The 15,563-nt window shown below is 40.3% G+C and overlaps 1 protein-coding gene and 1 long non-coding RNA gene across 2 annotated transcripts in view; one reads left to right on the forward strand and one right to left on the reverse strand.

The window, feature by feature from the left end:
* Positions 1-1,930: 1,930 nt before the first annotated feature.
* On the forward strand, positions 1,931-13,226 carry LOC129636629 (hepatitis A virus cellular receptor 1-like). Its single transcript, XM_055560170.1, has 4 exons — positions 1,931-2,150; positions 7,860-7,917; positions 9,858-10,187; positions 12,963-13,226. The coding sequence occupies exons 2-4, from the start codon at positions 7,872-7,874 to the stop codon at positions 12,980-12,982; spliced, it is 396 nt and encodes a 131-aa protein (XP_055416145.1). The 5' UTR covers positions 1,931-2,150; positions 7,860-7,871; the 3' UTR covers positions 12,983-13,226.
* Positions 2,532-15,563, reverse strand: part of LOC129636648 (uncharacterized) — a 42,782-nt gene continuing 29,750 nt past the window's right edge. Inside the window, exon 3 of the long non-coding RNA XR_008707060.1 lies at positions 2,532-2,839. This is a non-coding gene — a long non-coding RNA (uncharacterized LOC129636648). The remainder of the gene's footprint in view (positions 2,840-15,563) is intronic.

The raw sequence follows: 15,563 nt of genomic DNA on the forward strand, positions 1-15,563 counted from the left end.
TTGCAGTAAGTCAGGGAGATTGCTGAGCCCAGAGGCCAGTGCTTCTGATCCCATGTGCAGTTACTGTTTGTCCCATGACTGGCAGCAACTATCTCTCAGGAGAGGTCCCGGAGGGCAGGTTTTCCTATTTGATCCTCAAGTATCAGGATTCACTTCTTCTCAGCCCTGAATTGGATCATAATGCTTACCAACAGTATGAAGTCCAAGCAGTTTTTAATGCACCCAAATGTACATGAGGACTTAGCTGTTAACCCAGGAAAACTGGAAATAAAGTAACACTGCTCTGATAATAGTCACATTTTTATTTCCTTGAGGTTCTTACAATAGGTTTTTCTTGGTCTCAGGGTTGGATGGTGGAAAAGTGGGCATGAGGAACTCTTAGGAGCGTTTGTTCTCTTACCGTATCTCTTTGTTTTACAAAACCAGCCAAAGCTCCATGGTCTGAGCAAGCTGGCCTTTCCAGCAAATCAAGGGATTCTTAGAGGGAAAAGTGGTTGGAGATGAGATTGTATATCTTTTTCTTGGGACTTCATTTGGATACATAGAAATATGTAGCATGATACTTGGTAAAGGCCTTTTGAATCTATGATTCATTAAGCATGGCTTACCTGGTTGCTTCTCTATGCAAGGACCACAACATATCAAAATGAGGAAATCTTGACCTCTGTCCATAAAGGTGTGGGATACACAGGCTTGGGTGGAGCAAATAACCACTCAGTGGGCTTTGTTTGGGGGTAGATGTGTGAAGAAGTGCCCTGGGGACCCAAAGGAAGGAGAGAAGGAGTCTAATTGGGAAAGGAGGGCCAGGATGATTTCTCCCAAAGATCCTTGAATTGGCTCTTCATGGATGAGAGCATTTCATTGAGCAGAGTAAACAGGCAGGGTAACAGTCTGAGCAGAGATAGGGTGACTTATAGGAGCATGGAATCTCTGTGATTGTTTAAGTCTAGTTTAATCTAATGGAGACAGGAAGCTAGGAGTAGCCTAGGTTCTTAAAGGCTTTGATTGATGGACTTAGGAATTTAGCTTTGACCCCAGGGTCCTAAGAAACTGTTCACGTGTTTGGAGAAGAGAATGGCACTTTCAACTCTGTTTTTTGGAAATATTGTCCTGGCAAGACTGTGGAAGCTATGTTGGAGAGGAGTACACCTGGAGGCAGAGAGGCTCCCCAGGAGGCTCCTGCTGTTGCTATTCAGACAGGAGAGGAGTGTGTCAGCTAGAATGATGGCAGCAGTAACAGCAGAGAAGGGACAGAATCAGAGCCATTTAGGACTTGGAACTGAGAGGAGCTGGTGACTGGAGTAAGAGGGAAGGATGACTGATTCTCTGTACTTGGGATTGTAGGTGTTGTGATGGGTTCACTGGTAAAGGAACTCCAGAAGGAAGAATGAAAATTATTTGGGTGATCTTGAGTTTGAAGTGCCCCTGGATGATGTCTAACAGGAAGTTGGAAATGTGGGGCTGGATGGACCTACAGATGCCTCAGTGGGGATTGATGTCTTGTAGGAGACAGGAAGAATAAAAGAAAAGCAGGCCCCCACTAGGGCCACAAAAGAAATTTATAATCATTGATAAACTGGATGCTATAAGGCATGAGACTCTTGGAACAAGTCCAGAGGGAACAGTTGATAATCTTGAAAACAAGATATGATCCTGGGGTCAGAAAACTGACCACAGCCAGTTTCTCAACTGGTGTCTCAGAGGCACATGTTTTATGTATCTGGTGGAAAATCTATAAATAAGAATGTTAGTCTTAGTTACTGATTTGTTATTGATTACTGTTTCCTAATTACTCAATGGTTAATGATCATTTTGTTCTTTGGCCCTGAAGGCCACATGAGTTATAGTTTAACTCCCCGTATATTCTTTCATTCACGGCTGAAAGTATAATAAAACCGGCTTGGATTCAGTTTCTGCACCTTCACCTTGGAGAGGTGTTGGTCCCCTGATCCTCGCTTTTCTCTGAATTCTTATGTCTTGTTTCTCATTCTCTCGCCATATCGCGCTTTCAGAAACCCTGCTTGTCAAGCCTGTCTCGACAAGTGGTGCCGAAACAGGGACCCCAAAGTAAATCCAGACTGCGAAGCTCGCTCCTAGCCGCGGAGAACGCAGGGAAATCTGGCCAGCTAGGCGGAAGAGGAAAGTACTTCGTAAGTGCACCCCTGCGGATTTGTCAATCAGGGTAATAATGGGGCAAAATCCTTCTAAGCATAGTGATTATATGCAAGTGTTAAAAACTTCGTTTAAAAGTTCGGGGGTCGAGATATCTCACTCCTCTTTTAAAGAATTGTTTTCTGCCATTAAAAAATATTGCTACTGCCACCTCTGGGGTCGCACAGAATCGGACAAGACTGAAGCAACTAACTTAGCAGCAGCAGCAGATACAGATAAAGGGACTTTGAGGCATGAGGAATGGGACGAAGTTATGCGTTGCCTGCGCAGTGCCTAACAACGCAAAGAAAAGATTCTTTTGTCTGTATAGTCAGTAGGGAATCTTATTAGCACAGCTTTAGGGCTGCTGCGGGAGAAGACAATGGCACCCCACTCCAGTACTCTTGCCTGGAAAATCCCATGGGCTGAGGAGCTTGGTAGGCTGCAGTCCATGGGGTCGCTAAGAGTCGGACACGACTGAGCGACTTCACTTTCCCTTTTCACTTTCATGCATTGGGGAAGGAAATGGCAACCCACTCCAGCGTTCTTGCCTGGAGAATCCCAGGGACGGGGGAGCCTGGTGGGCTGCCGTCTACGGGGTCACACAGAGTCGGACACGACTGAAGCGACTTAGCAGCAGCAGCAGCAGCAGGACTGCTGCAATCTGAAGCCTCAGATTCAGGGGATTCTGTAGAACAATACAAGAACAAATGGAGGAAATGAATTTATATGATAACATAGGTGATGAGGAAGAGAAACAATCAATAAAAATGAAAAATAAGAGCCAAAAGAATGATAGCAGTCAAGAACAGATCTTTCTTGCTCCACCAAATGCACCTTTTGTCGAGCCCCCTCCTTTCAATCCTGAAAACCCTTGGGATGATGGATTTGGTTTTAAACCACAGATAAATGTGCCTAATAAAACGACGCCTTTACAAAAGTGAGCTTGTATGGCACAATTGCAGGGGGATGAAGACGCTTTAATTCCCCCTGTGGCTGTAACCCAAATCCCACCAGATCCTCAATTCCCACAAGGAGGAATGCATTACGATTAAAATGCCATACCATTTAAAACTATAAAGGAGATAAAACAGGCATGTACCTAATATGGAACTAATTCTCTTTATATCATGGGACTAATTCAGGGACTTTCACAAGCTGAACAGTTAATTCCTTATGATTGAGAAATGATAGCCAGAATTTGCCTATCCACCTCAGAATTTTTACAATTTAGGACCTGGTGGCAAGACGAAGCAAATCACAAGCTCGCAGAACTGCAACAGCCAACCCGCCAGTTGATACAACACTTGATCAATTAATGGGTAGTGGGGCACATTTTGGCATTCAAGCTCAGTTACAATTTAGTGATCAGTTACTCACTCAAGTGAGAATGATATGTTTAAAAGCCTGGGAGAGAATAAATCCACCTGGACAAGCCTCAATTTCATTTACTCAAATGAAACAATCAAATGGGGGAACATTATGTAGATTTTATTGCCAGGTTATGTCAAAATTTAAATAAAACAGTTGCACAACCTGGTTTGAGAGATTTGCTGATGCAAGTTCTTGCATATGAGAATGCTAACTCAGAATGTAAAAAGGTGATTCAGCCTCTCAAAACACAGGCTGCCCCTCTAGAAGAATATCTTAAAGTTTGCCAAGATATTGGGTCAGAACCATATAAAATGCAACTTCTGGCTCAAGTATTATCTAAAGCTAATAAAAAGACAGATATGAGATGTCACCAACATGAAAAATTGGGACACATTAAAAAAGACTGTAAAGGAAGAAGATGGTCAGTTGATAAATTATACTATTGGCTCTGATGCCACTCCTATTTGTGTTGGTTTTGGAAGTATATGTCTTAAAACAGGATATCAAAAGTGGCTGTCGGTTGTCAAAGAATCAAATGATGATAAGACTTCCCTCTTTCTGTTAACTGCTCTTAACTTTTTTTAGAAAAAGAAGAAACTTCCAGCATGATGAATCCACCTGACCTTCCTGATTGTGTTACTGAAATTAGCCATGGTATTGAAAATTGGTTAAGATGGAAATTATGCAAAGGATCAGAAAGTCACTTATTATTAAGTGTTGCAGAATGCTCCATTATCGATTGTGGACCCTGAGGAACCCCTAAACTTATAGAATCTGAAGTGTCTTCTCCATGGGTATACAAAGATAAGACATTTAGTACTTATGGTAGTCAACCCCTCATATGGCATGGGATAGGATTAGCTCCCCCTGTGTCTCCTTTAGATCATTATCCTATTCATGATGAAATATGGAAAATACCCATGGCATTAAAAGCACTAATTGCTTGAAGGAACAATATACTAAATATATTTTAAATGACCGAAAAGCTACCTTTAATTTTACAAAAATCTCTACCCACACTATTCAGACTTGTGTAAGAATTCCGTTTGTTTTTATGATCAGACCAGCAAAATATGATCCCAATTTGGGATTAGTAACATGTCCTAACTGTTCATTTTATACATGTATAAATAATACCATTCCTTTTAATGAAAGTTGGCAGGGTATTTACATTCTTAAAATCAGAACTGGCATATGGGTTCCAGTTGATTTACAATGACCTTGGCAAGAAAGCCCTACATTATATGTTATTGAAGAAATATTGAAAAATCTTAAATGTGTTAAACGTTTTCTGGTATTGCTAATTGCACCCATCTTAGGCATTATAGCTATTACCACTACGGCAGCCGTAGCCGGAATGGCTCTTCATACATCTGTACAAACAGTTCATTTTGTATAAGAATGACATAAAGATGCCAATTTCCTTTGAACCACTCAACAAATAATTGATGGAAAGCTGGCCTCCCAAGTAGCCAACCTTCAAAAATTTGTTATTTTATTAGGAGATCAACTAGTCAGTTTACAAAAACAGGTGAGACTAAGATGTGATTGGAACTATACTTTCTTTTGTGTAACTGCTTTCAAATATAAGATGACTCAATTCAAATGGGATAAAGTTAAACAACACCTATTGAACCAAGATAATATTTTTGTAGATATTCAATATCTACAAAAAGATATAATAAAAGCTTTTAATAAACATCTTGACCTAATTTCTGGATCAGATTTTCTTGATACTGTTGCTAATAATCTTTTTTCTTTTAATCCCTTAAAACAGATCAAGACATTTGGATATGGAATTGCTCTGGTTATGGGAGTGCTATTAATTATGTGTTTATGTTTCTGTATAGTCTGGAGAAGAATGATCAAGAGACAATGAAGCCAACAACAGCAACTAACATTTCTCACCATTTCTCATCATGTGCAAAATCAAAAAGGGGGAGATGTAGGACACAGGAAGAATAAAAGAAAAGCAGGCCCCAGCAAGGGCCACAAAAGAAATTTATAATCATTGATAAACTGGATGCTATAAGGCATGAGACTCTTGGAACAAGTCCAGAGGGAACAGTTCATAATCTTGAAAACAAGATATGATCTGGGGTTGGAAAACCGACCCCAGACTGTTTCTCAACTGGTGTCTCAGAATCACATGTTTTACATATCTGGTGGAAAATCTATAGATAAGAATGTTAATCTTAGTTACTGATTTGTTATTGATTGCTGCTAAGTCACTTCAGTCGTGTCCAACTCTGTGCGACCCCATAGACGGCAGCCCAACAGGCTCCCCCGTCCCTGGGATTCTCCAGGCAAGAACACTGGAGTGGGTTGCCATTTCCTTCTCCAATGCATGAAAATGGAAAGTGAAGTCGCTCAGTCGTGTCCGACTCTTAGTGACCCCATGGACTGCAGCCTACTAGGCTCCTCTATCCATGGGATTTTCCAGGCAAGAGTACTGGAGTGGGGTGCCATTGCCTTCTCCATGTTATTGATTACTGTTTCCTAATTACTCAATGGTTAATGATCATTTTGTTCTTTGGCCCCGAAGGCCACATGAGTTATTGTTTCAGTTCAGTTCAGTCGCTCAGTCGTGTCCGACTCTTTGCGACCCCATGAATCACAGCTCGCCAGGCCTCCCTGTCCATCACCAACTCCCGGAGTTCACCCAGACTCACGTCCACCGAGTCAGTGATGCCATCCAGCCATCTCATCCTCTGTCATCCCCTTCTCCTCCTGCCCCCAATCCCTCCAAGCATCATAGTCTTTTCCAATGAGTCAACTCTTCACATGAGGTGGCCAAAGTACTGGAGTTTCAGCTTCAGCATCATTCCCTCCAAAGAAATCCCAGGGCTGATCTCCTTCAGAATGGACTGGTTGGATCTCCTTGCAGTCCAAGGGACTCTCAAGAGTCTTCTCCAACACCACAGTTCAAAAGCATCAATTCTTTGGCACTAAGCCTTCTTTACAGTCCAACTCTCACATCCATACATGACCACAGGAAAAACCATAGCCTTGACTAGACGAACCTTTGTTGGCAAAGTAATGTCTCTGCTTTTGAATATGCTATCTAGGTTGGTCATAACTTTCCTTCCAAGGAGTAAGTGTCTTTTAATTTAATGGCTGCAGTCACCATCTGCAGTGATTTTGGAGCCCCCAAAACTAAAGTCTGACACTGTTTCCACTGTTTCCCCATCTATTTCCCATGAAGTGATGGGACCAGATGCCATGATCTTCATTTTCTGAATGTTGAGCTTTAAACCAACTTTTTCACTCTCCACTTCCACTTTCATCAAGAGGCTTTTTAGCTCCTCTTCACTTTCTGCCATAAGGGTGGTGTCATCTGCATATCTGAGGTTATTGATATTTCTCCTGGCAATCTTGATTCCAGCTTGTGTTTCTTCCAGTCTCCCCACATATTCTTTCATTCATGGTTGAAAGTATAATAAAGTCGGCTTGGATTCAGTTTCTGCACCTTCACCTTGGAGCGATGTTGGTCCCCTGATCCTCGCTTTTCTCTGAATACTTATGTCTTATTTTTCATTCTCTCGCCATATCGTGCTTTCAGAAACCCTGCTTGTCGAGCCGGTCTCAACAGTGTCTGATGACTGGCACCTCCCTCTGATCAAATAATTATTACTGTGATGATACAGTGTAAGTGCTGAATAGGGACTTCCAAAGCTTTCATATGTATCATCTTATAGGGGAGCATTCCAGACTATCGATATTATTCTTGGAGTTGTTGATGATAAGCAATAGTTACTGAGTGCTTATTATAGGAAAGGGCTGGGTTTGATGCTTTCAGAGCATTATCTTATTGTGAGCCCTTGTCCAGGTGTTTGGGGTAGATTCTATTATTACATTCATTATAAAGGAGAAGAAACTGATATTTGTGAGATTAAAACATTTGCCAGAGTTGGATATGTGACATTTCAAACTGAACAACCCTCATTGTCCTGAGACCTGGACTAATTTTTCCGTAGTGCCATGACAGTGCCGGATGCACCATACAGGATCAAATATCCTCCCATCCAAGAAGACTAACAGTGAAAAAGAAGGTGGTCTTCTCCCCTCTCTTTCTTCCTTTGATTATACAAATGTAACCCACTAAGTACTTGAGGCAGCACAATGCTCACCTGTCTCCTTGTAAGTCTTACAAACATCCTATTTTAATGGATCACTTCTCATCTATCACTTCTCAGGCTCTGGCTCAATTTTTTCTGTGCTGAGGCATAAGGAACCTGAGCTATTTGGAACCCCTGGAAAGCCACCTAGTGGTGTCCAATCTGATACCATCTGCCTAGGAGCATATAAACCAGTCAGCTTTCACTTTCTTTCAGGCCAAGAGCATCATGCACCCTTGGGTAGCCATCCTGGGCCTCCTACTCCTTCTGACAGGTAGGTGCACAGGTGGGCTGTGCTTTGGAAGCCCTGAGGATGGGGGAATATAGCGGATATGTAAGTATGGTCGAGCAGGGTAGATTTCTAGGGCATTGTTTAAAAATAATGGGGTCAACTGGTAAGCAAAGAACAAGGCTGAAACCTTAAGCCAAAGAAATTGCTTAAACACTAAGAATTATAAAATCAATAGCTAGATGAACAAGGCATGATACAGCACATATGCATCTGCTGCCATTTGTGTTGTTCATGTTTATGCATGAACTTCTCATGTGTATGTAGTAAATAGCAACCATTGTTTATCATGGCATGGAAGGGAACAGGAAGAAGAAATGGGGATGGATGGGAAGGAGAATGACCTTCCCTCTTTTCCAGTGGCTTAAGACTCCATACTTCCAATGTAGTGGGTGTGGGTTCTATCCCTCATTGGGAAACTAAGATTCCCCATCTGTGCTGTATGGGAAATTTTTTTAATAAATAAAATATATTAATTCAAAACATTCTATGAGATAGGGGAGAAAATTAATGATAGATATATCCTAAAATTTAAAAACAATCTTTACAGGTGGAATATGAGTAAAAGTACAATTTTAAATTATACTTCTATAACAAATTTTTTAAATTAATATGTATTATCTTTGTGATACAAAATGATATTAAGCAAATTAAATATTATCAGAATTCCAGTGAAGAAAATACTCTTATACTATGTAACAATGAGTGTCTTATTCCCAAAGCATTTCCCAGACTCACAGTCTAGTCCTAACTATGAAAAGTGAAAGTGAAGTTAGTCCTATTGGACTCTTTGTGACCCCATGGACTGTAGTCTACCAGGCTCCTCCATGCATCCAGGGGATTTTCCAGGCAAGAGTACTGGAGTGGGTTGCCATTTCCTTCTCCAGGAGATCTTCCTGACCCAGGGATCGAACCCAGGTCTCCCACATTGTAGGCAGATGCTTTTTACTGTCTGAGCCACCAGGGAAGTCCTGACTGTGATTAGCTGTTAAGTCTCATACTTCTTTTAGGAACTTTTTGCCGATGCGCAGTGTTTAAGCCACAGCCACAGGTGAGTCTTCCTGCCTGTTTCTAAGAGGCAAAATTTAGTATTTTATTGAATATTCTCCAATTTTTTGGTTTTGCCTGGGTAAGTGGACTGTGATTCATTGCACAGAGCTCAAGAAAGGATCCCTGCTTAAATTTTTTGGAATGACCCTAAAGCCCATAAGACTTGGTTTCTCCTAAAAGTATTGTAAACCCATTTTCCTAAGAACTGACTTCTAAAGAGTTTACAAGACTTCTGCTTTCCAGCCAATGATGTTTAATAAAATATTAGACTTTTTTAAAAAATTTAAATAAGAGAGGGTATTATGAAGTGACTATGTTCAATGGCCATTGGAAAATTCAAATAAAAATTGAAAATCAAAACTTTGAATGCAATAGAGTTTTAAAACCAGATTTTAGTTAAGACAGTGATTGAATCTAGGAGAAAGGAAAAGCCACCAGTATGTTTTATATATTTAATAAACGGATACCTGTCAAATACAGGATGAATATCCACATACTCGTGCATTACTAGATGTCATTTGTTTCAATCAAATCTTTTGGAGAAAAGTTTGATCATATTCACCAAAATGGCTGAACATATATCTGACCTTTGTCCTGATACTTTCTCTAGAAAATCTGTCCTATTGGGAAGCATAGGACATTTTCATCAATCGAGAAAAATGTTTATATGACCTTTCATCTTCAATCATATCTAATAAATAGTGATGCTGCTGAAGAACATGTTAACATGGAAATTTGCTCATACTAAATTCTAAAAACTCATGATACAGTCACATAATTTCAAACCAAATAAGCTATATGAAAAAAATTAAAATTATTAAACTTAAAATATTGAGACCTCATGTTCTCATGCTTTGGTTTCTCTTTATTTACAGATGGTGTAACCTCTTACTCTCAAGTGACTGGAAGAACCGGTGAGTCTGTCAGGCTACCCTGCTTATATGCTGGAGAAATCACAACCGCATGCTGGGGCCGAGGGGAATGTTCTTGGTGGAGCTGCAGAGAAGACATTATCCAGACTGATGGATACAAAGTCACTTTTCAGAAGGACAGACGTTATCAACTAAGAGGATATATTGGTGAAAGGAATTTGACCTTGACCATAGAGAATGCTGACCCATCTGACAGTGGCTTGTATTGCTGCCGTATTGAGAAAAAAGGGTGGTTCAATGATATAAAAATCATTCAAGAGTTGAATATAAGAGGTGAGTTTGTGTTCCTACTTCCTTTGATCACTTCCTGTAGGTTCCCAGAGATAAGAGTTTTCTGTTTGGTATTAACTTCCTCTTCCTTTAATAGGGAAATAGGAGGTTCTTATAAGTTTTGTTTTCTAATAACTCTTCAGTAGAATAACTTGTATTTGTGTGGAGTGAAATATTAAGACTAATTTTGATTCAGGATCATAGGCTAGAGGACCTTTCCAGTCAGCATCTCCTAAAGTAGTGCTTCAGGAGTTCTAGTTGCTTAATGAAAATGCATTCACTGTTCCACACTGAGGTATATTGAACATTTCTATGGAGCTAAATTTATTCTATTTGAAGAACTACCCTTTTCTCAAGATGATATCTTAAGAGAATTTTTAAATGTTCTTTCTTAACATTTTAGGACTTACTGAGAATTTCACATATATAAAATAGATACTTTGACAACAGTCAACAGTCTCGTTGCGTATACATTGTTCAGTTCAGTTGCTCAGTCGTGTCTGACTCTTTGCCACCCCATGGACTGCAGCACGCTAGGCCTCCCTGTCCATCACCAACTCCAGGAGTTTACTCAAACTCACATCCATTGAGTCGGTGATGCCATCAAACCATCTCATCTTCTGTCGTCCCCTTCTCCTCCTGCCCTCAATCTTTCCCAGCATCAGGGTCTTTACAAATGAGTTAGTTTTTCACATCAGGTGGCCAAAGTATTGGAGTTTCAGCTCCAGCATTAGTCCTTCCAGTGAATATTTAGGATTGATTTCCTTTAGGATGGACTGGTTTGATCTCCTTGCTGTCCAAGGGACTCTCAAGAGTCTTCTCCAACACCACAGTTCAAAAGTATCAATTTTTCAGTACTCAGCATTCTTTATGGTCCACCTCTATCATCCATACAAGACTACTGGAAGAAACATAGCTTTAACCATATGGACCTTTGTTGGCCAACTGGGGTCTCTGCTTTTTAATATGCTGTCTAGGTTGGTCATAGCTTTTCTTCCAAGGAGCAAGTGTCTTAATTTCATGGTTGAAGTCACCATTCACATTGAATTTGGAGCCCCAAAATATGAAATCTGACACCATTTCCACTTTTCCCCCATCTATTCACTCTGTAGTAATCTTAGTTTTCTGAATGTTGAGCTTTAAGCCAACTTTTTTACTCTCCTCTTTCACTTTCATCAAGAGGCTCTTTAGTTCCTCTTCACTTTCTGCCATTAAACTGGTATCATCTGCATATCTGTGGTTGCTGATATTTCTCCAGGCAATCTTGATTCCAGCTTGTGAGTCATCCAGCCCAGCATTTCCTATGATGTACTTTGCATGTAAGTTGATGAAGCAGGATGACAATACACAGCCTTGACCTACTCCTTTTCCAATTTTGAACAGGTCAGTTTTCATTCCAATCCCTAAGAAAGGCAATGCCAAAGAATGCTCCAACTACCACACAACTGCACTCATCTCACATGCTAGTAAAATAATGCTCAAAATTCTCCAAGCCAGGCTTCAACAATATGTGAACCATGAACCCCCAGATGTTCAAGGTGGTTTTAGGAAGGGCAGAGGAACTAGAGATCAAATTATCAACATTTGCTGGATCATCCTAAAAGCAAGAGAGTTCCAGAAAAACATCTATTTCTACTTTATTGACTATGCCAAAGCCTTTGACTGTGTGGATCACAATAAACTGTGGAAAATTCTTCAAGAGATGGAAATACCAGACCACCAAACCTGCCTCTTAGGAAATCTGTATGGAGGTCAGGAAGCAAGAGTTTGAACTGAGCATGGAACAACCGACTGGTTCCAAATAGGAAAAGGAGTTCGTCAAGGCTGTATATTGTCACCCTGCTTATTTAACTTATATGCAGAGTACATCATGAGAAACACTGGGCTGGATGAAGCACAAGCTGGAATCGAGATTGCTGGGAGAAATATCAATAACCTCAGATATGCAGATGATACCACCTTTAAGGCAGAAAGTGAAGAAGTAAAGAGTCTCTTGATGAAAGTGAAAGTGGAGAGTGAAAAAGTTGGCTTAAAGCTCAACATTGAGAAAACTAAGATCATGGCAACTGGTCCCATCACTTCATGGGAAATAGATGGGGAAACAGTATCAGACTTTATTTTTTTTGGCTCCAAAATCACTGCAGATGGTGACTGCAGCCCTGAAATTAAAATACACTTACTCCTTGGAAGGAAAGTTATGATCAACTTAGACAGCATGTTAAAAAGCAGAGACATTACTTTGCCAACAAAGGTCCATCCAGTCAAGGCTATGGTTTTTCCAGTGGTCATGTATGGATGTGAGAGTTGGTCTGTGAAGAAAGGTGAGTGCCGAAGAATTGATGCTTTTGAACTGTGGTGTTGGAGAAGACTCTTGAAAGTCCCCTGGAGTGCCAGGAGATCCAACCAGTCCATCCTATAGGAAATCAGTTCTGAATGTTCTTTGGAAGGACTGATGTTGAAGCTGAAACTCCAATACTTTGGCCACCTCATGCGACGAGTTGACTCATTGGAAAAGACTCTGATGCTGGGACGGATTGGAGGCAGGAGGAGAAGAGGATGACAGAGGATGAGATGGTTGCATGGCATCACCGACTCAATGGACATGAGTTTGAGTAAACTCCTGGAGTTGGTGATGGACAGGGAGGCCTGGTGTGCTGTAGTCCATGGGGTTGCAAAGAGTCGGACATGACTGAGTGACTGAACTGAACTGAACTGAATTTTGAACCAGTCTGTTGTTTCATGTCCAGTTCTAACTGTTGCTTCTTGTCCTGCATACAGATTCCTCAGAAGAGAAGTAATGTATTCTGCTAGTCTCATCTCTTCAAGAATATTCCACAGTTTGTCGTGATCCACAGTTAAAGGCTTTCACATGGTCGATGAAGTATAAGTACATGTTTTTTTAATTCTCTTGCTTTTTCTATGATCTAGCATAAGTTGGCAATTTGATCTCTGGTTCCTCTGCCATTTCTGAATCCAGCCTGTACATCTGGAAGTTCTCTGTTCATGTACTGCTAAAGCCTAGCTTGAAGGATTTCAGTAAAATCTTATCATGTGAAATAAGTGCAATTGTACAGTTATTTGAACATTCTTTGGCATTGCCTTTCTTTGGAATTGGAAGCTGAGAAGTCCCATAATCTGCCCTTCAAGCAGAAGAACCAGGACACCCAGTGATATAATTTATTCCAAATCTAAACTTCTGAAAATAAAGGGTGGGGAAGGCAATACATCCTAATTTGAGTCCAAAAGCCTGAGAGCCAGGAGTCAGATATCTAATAGAAGGAAAAAAATGGGTGTCTCAGTTCAAGAAAAGAGAGTAAAATGTGTCCTGACTCTGCTTTTTTGTTCTATTGGGTGGATTGGATAATGCTCACCTGCACTGGTTGGGATCATGGGTTGGATGATGCTCGCTTGCTTTGGTGAGGGAGGTCATCTTCACTCTACGGATTCAAATTTTAATCACTTCCAAAGATACCCTCACAGATATGTATGGAAATAATATTTTACCATCTATCTGGGCATCCCCATTCAAGTTGATTTGTAAAATTAAGCATCTCACACAGCTAGTGAACAATTGGGCTGAGGTTGGATTCCAGTTTTTCTGTTCCCTTCCTTCTTTTCCTCCTCCTGTTTCATTCTTGCACACACAAAAAAAACTATTAAATTGAATTTTAGGAGAACTTGACAGAAAGAAGTAGAGGTGAGCTTGAAGTTAATGACCTTTAGGTAAATATTTCTTAGACTGTATAATGAGGATAATAATGTACCTTTCTTGTAGCTCCATTGCACAGAATCCATAAGACATGTATAAAGCACCTTGACCAATGTCTATTTAATACTAGGATGTGAGTTACCTATGATGTGCATGCATGCTCAGTCATATCTGACTCTTTATGACCCCATGGACTGTAGTCCACCAGGCTCCTCTTGCGCATGGAGTTTTCCAGGCAAGAATACTGGAGTGGCTTGCCATTTCTTACTCCAAGGGATTTTTTCTGACCCAGGAACTGAACCTGCATCTCCCAAGTCTCCTGCATTAGCAGGTGTATTCTTTACCACTGAGTCACCTGGCAAGCCCTGATAACCATGATGATGCCAATATAAAAACCTAATAAAGTTCAAACATCAGATTTATTATTTTTGTCAAAATATAAACCTTGAAAGTCAGGGACTGTGTCTTAGTCATAGAGGCTTCCCGGTGTCAAACACAATGTCTAAAACTTGATCACTATTTGTTAAAAATTGTTGAATGTTAAAAAATAAATAAATAAAATGAGGTGAAACATTAAACAGTTTAGATTCATTATTTTTTAATCTCATATTTGAATTATATCCAGTATTCATTGACTCGTGTCCTTCTATCAAAGCATTAGTTGCTTTTCAATACATTTTATAATATTCAAAATATTTCACTAAGATTTATAAAATTTCTATGAAGATTTATATTTCCCAACCCTAATTCCCAGTGTTATTTTTATTAGTACTATATTTAAATTGGTTCAGTACTCACCCCACATTGTTTTTTCTGAGCTTCTTCTGCATAGCTGAGGTCTATTTTGATTTCTGCCTTCATTGGCTGGATTTCATCATTTCATCAGAAACAAATTTTCATTTTATTCTTCAAGAAAATGGGTCAGAAATTATCAGAGCCTCTGAGTTTTTTCTGCCTCCAGGTTTGAAAAAAAAATTTTTTTTTTTCTTCTTGAAGTTTAATTGTTTAACCATGGCAGTCGTTGGTGTCCATCAGCTCTTTCAGGCTTTCTGGAATATGGTATATCCTGTCCATCTGTACTTTTCCAGTTTATTTGATTTCATTAAACAATTTTTATTAGTACATAGATAGATCAGTCGCTCAGTCATGTCCGACTCTTTGCAACCCCATGAATCACAGCACGTCAGGCCTCCCTGTCCATCACCAACTCCCAGAGTTCACTCAGACTCATGTCCATCGAGTCAGTGATGCCATCCAGCCATCTCATCCTCTGTCGTCCCCTTCTCCTCCTGCCCCCAATCCCTCCAAGCATCAGAGTCTTTTCCAATGAGTCAACTCTTCGCATGAGGTGGCCCAAGTACTGGAGTTTCAGCTTTAGCATCATTCCTTCCAAAGAACACCCATGGCTGATCTCCTTCAGAATGTACTGGTTGGATCTCCTTGCAGTCCAAGGGACTCTCAAGAGTCTTCTCCAATACCACAGTTCAAAAGCATCAATTCTTCAGTGCTCAGCCTTCTTCACAGTCCAACTCGCACATCCATACATGACCACAGGAAAAACCATAGCCTTGACTAGACGAACCTTTGTTGGCAAAGTAATGTCTCTGCTTTTGAATATGCTATCTAGGTTGGTCATAACTTTCCTTCCAAGGAGTAAGCGTCTTTTCATT

Source organism: Bubalus kerabau, chromosome 1, assembly GCF_029407905.1.
Source record: "Bubalus kerabau isolate K-KA32 ecotype Philippines breed swamp buffalo chromosome 1, PCC_UOA_SB_1v2, whole genome shotgun sequence".
Lineage (NCBI taxonomy): Eukaryota > Metazoa > Chordata > Mammalia > Artiodactyla > Bovidae > Bubalus > Bubalus kerabau.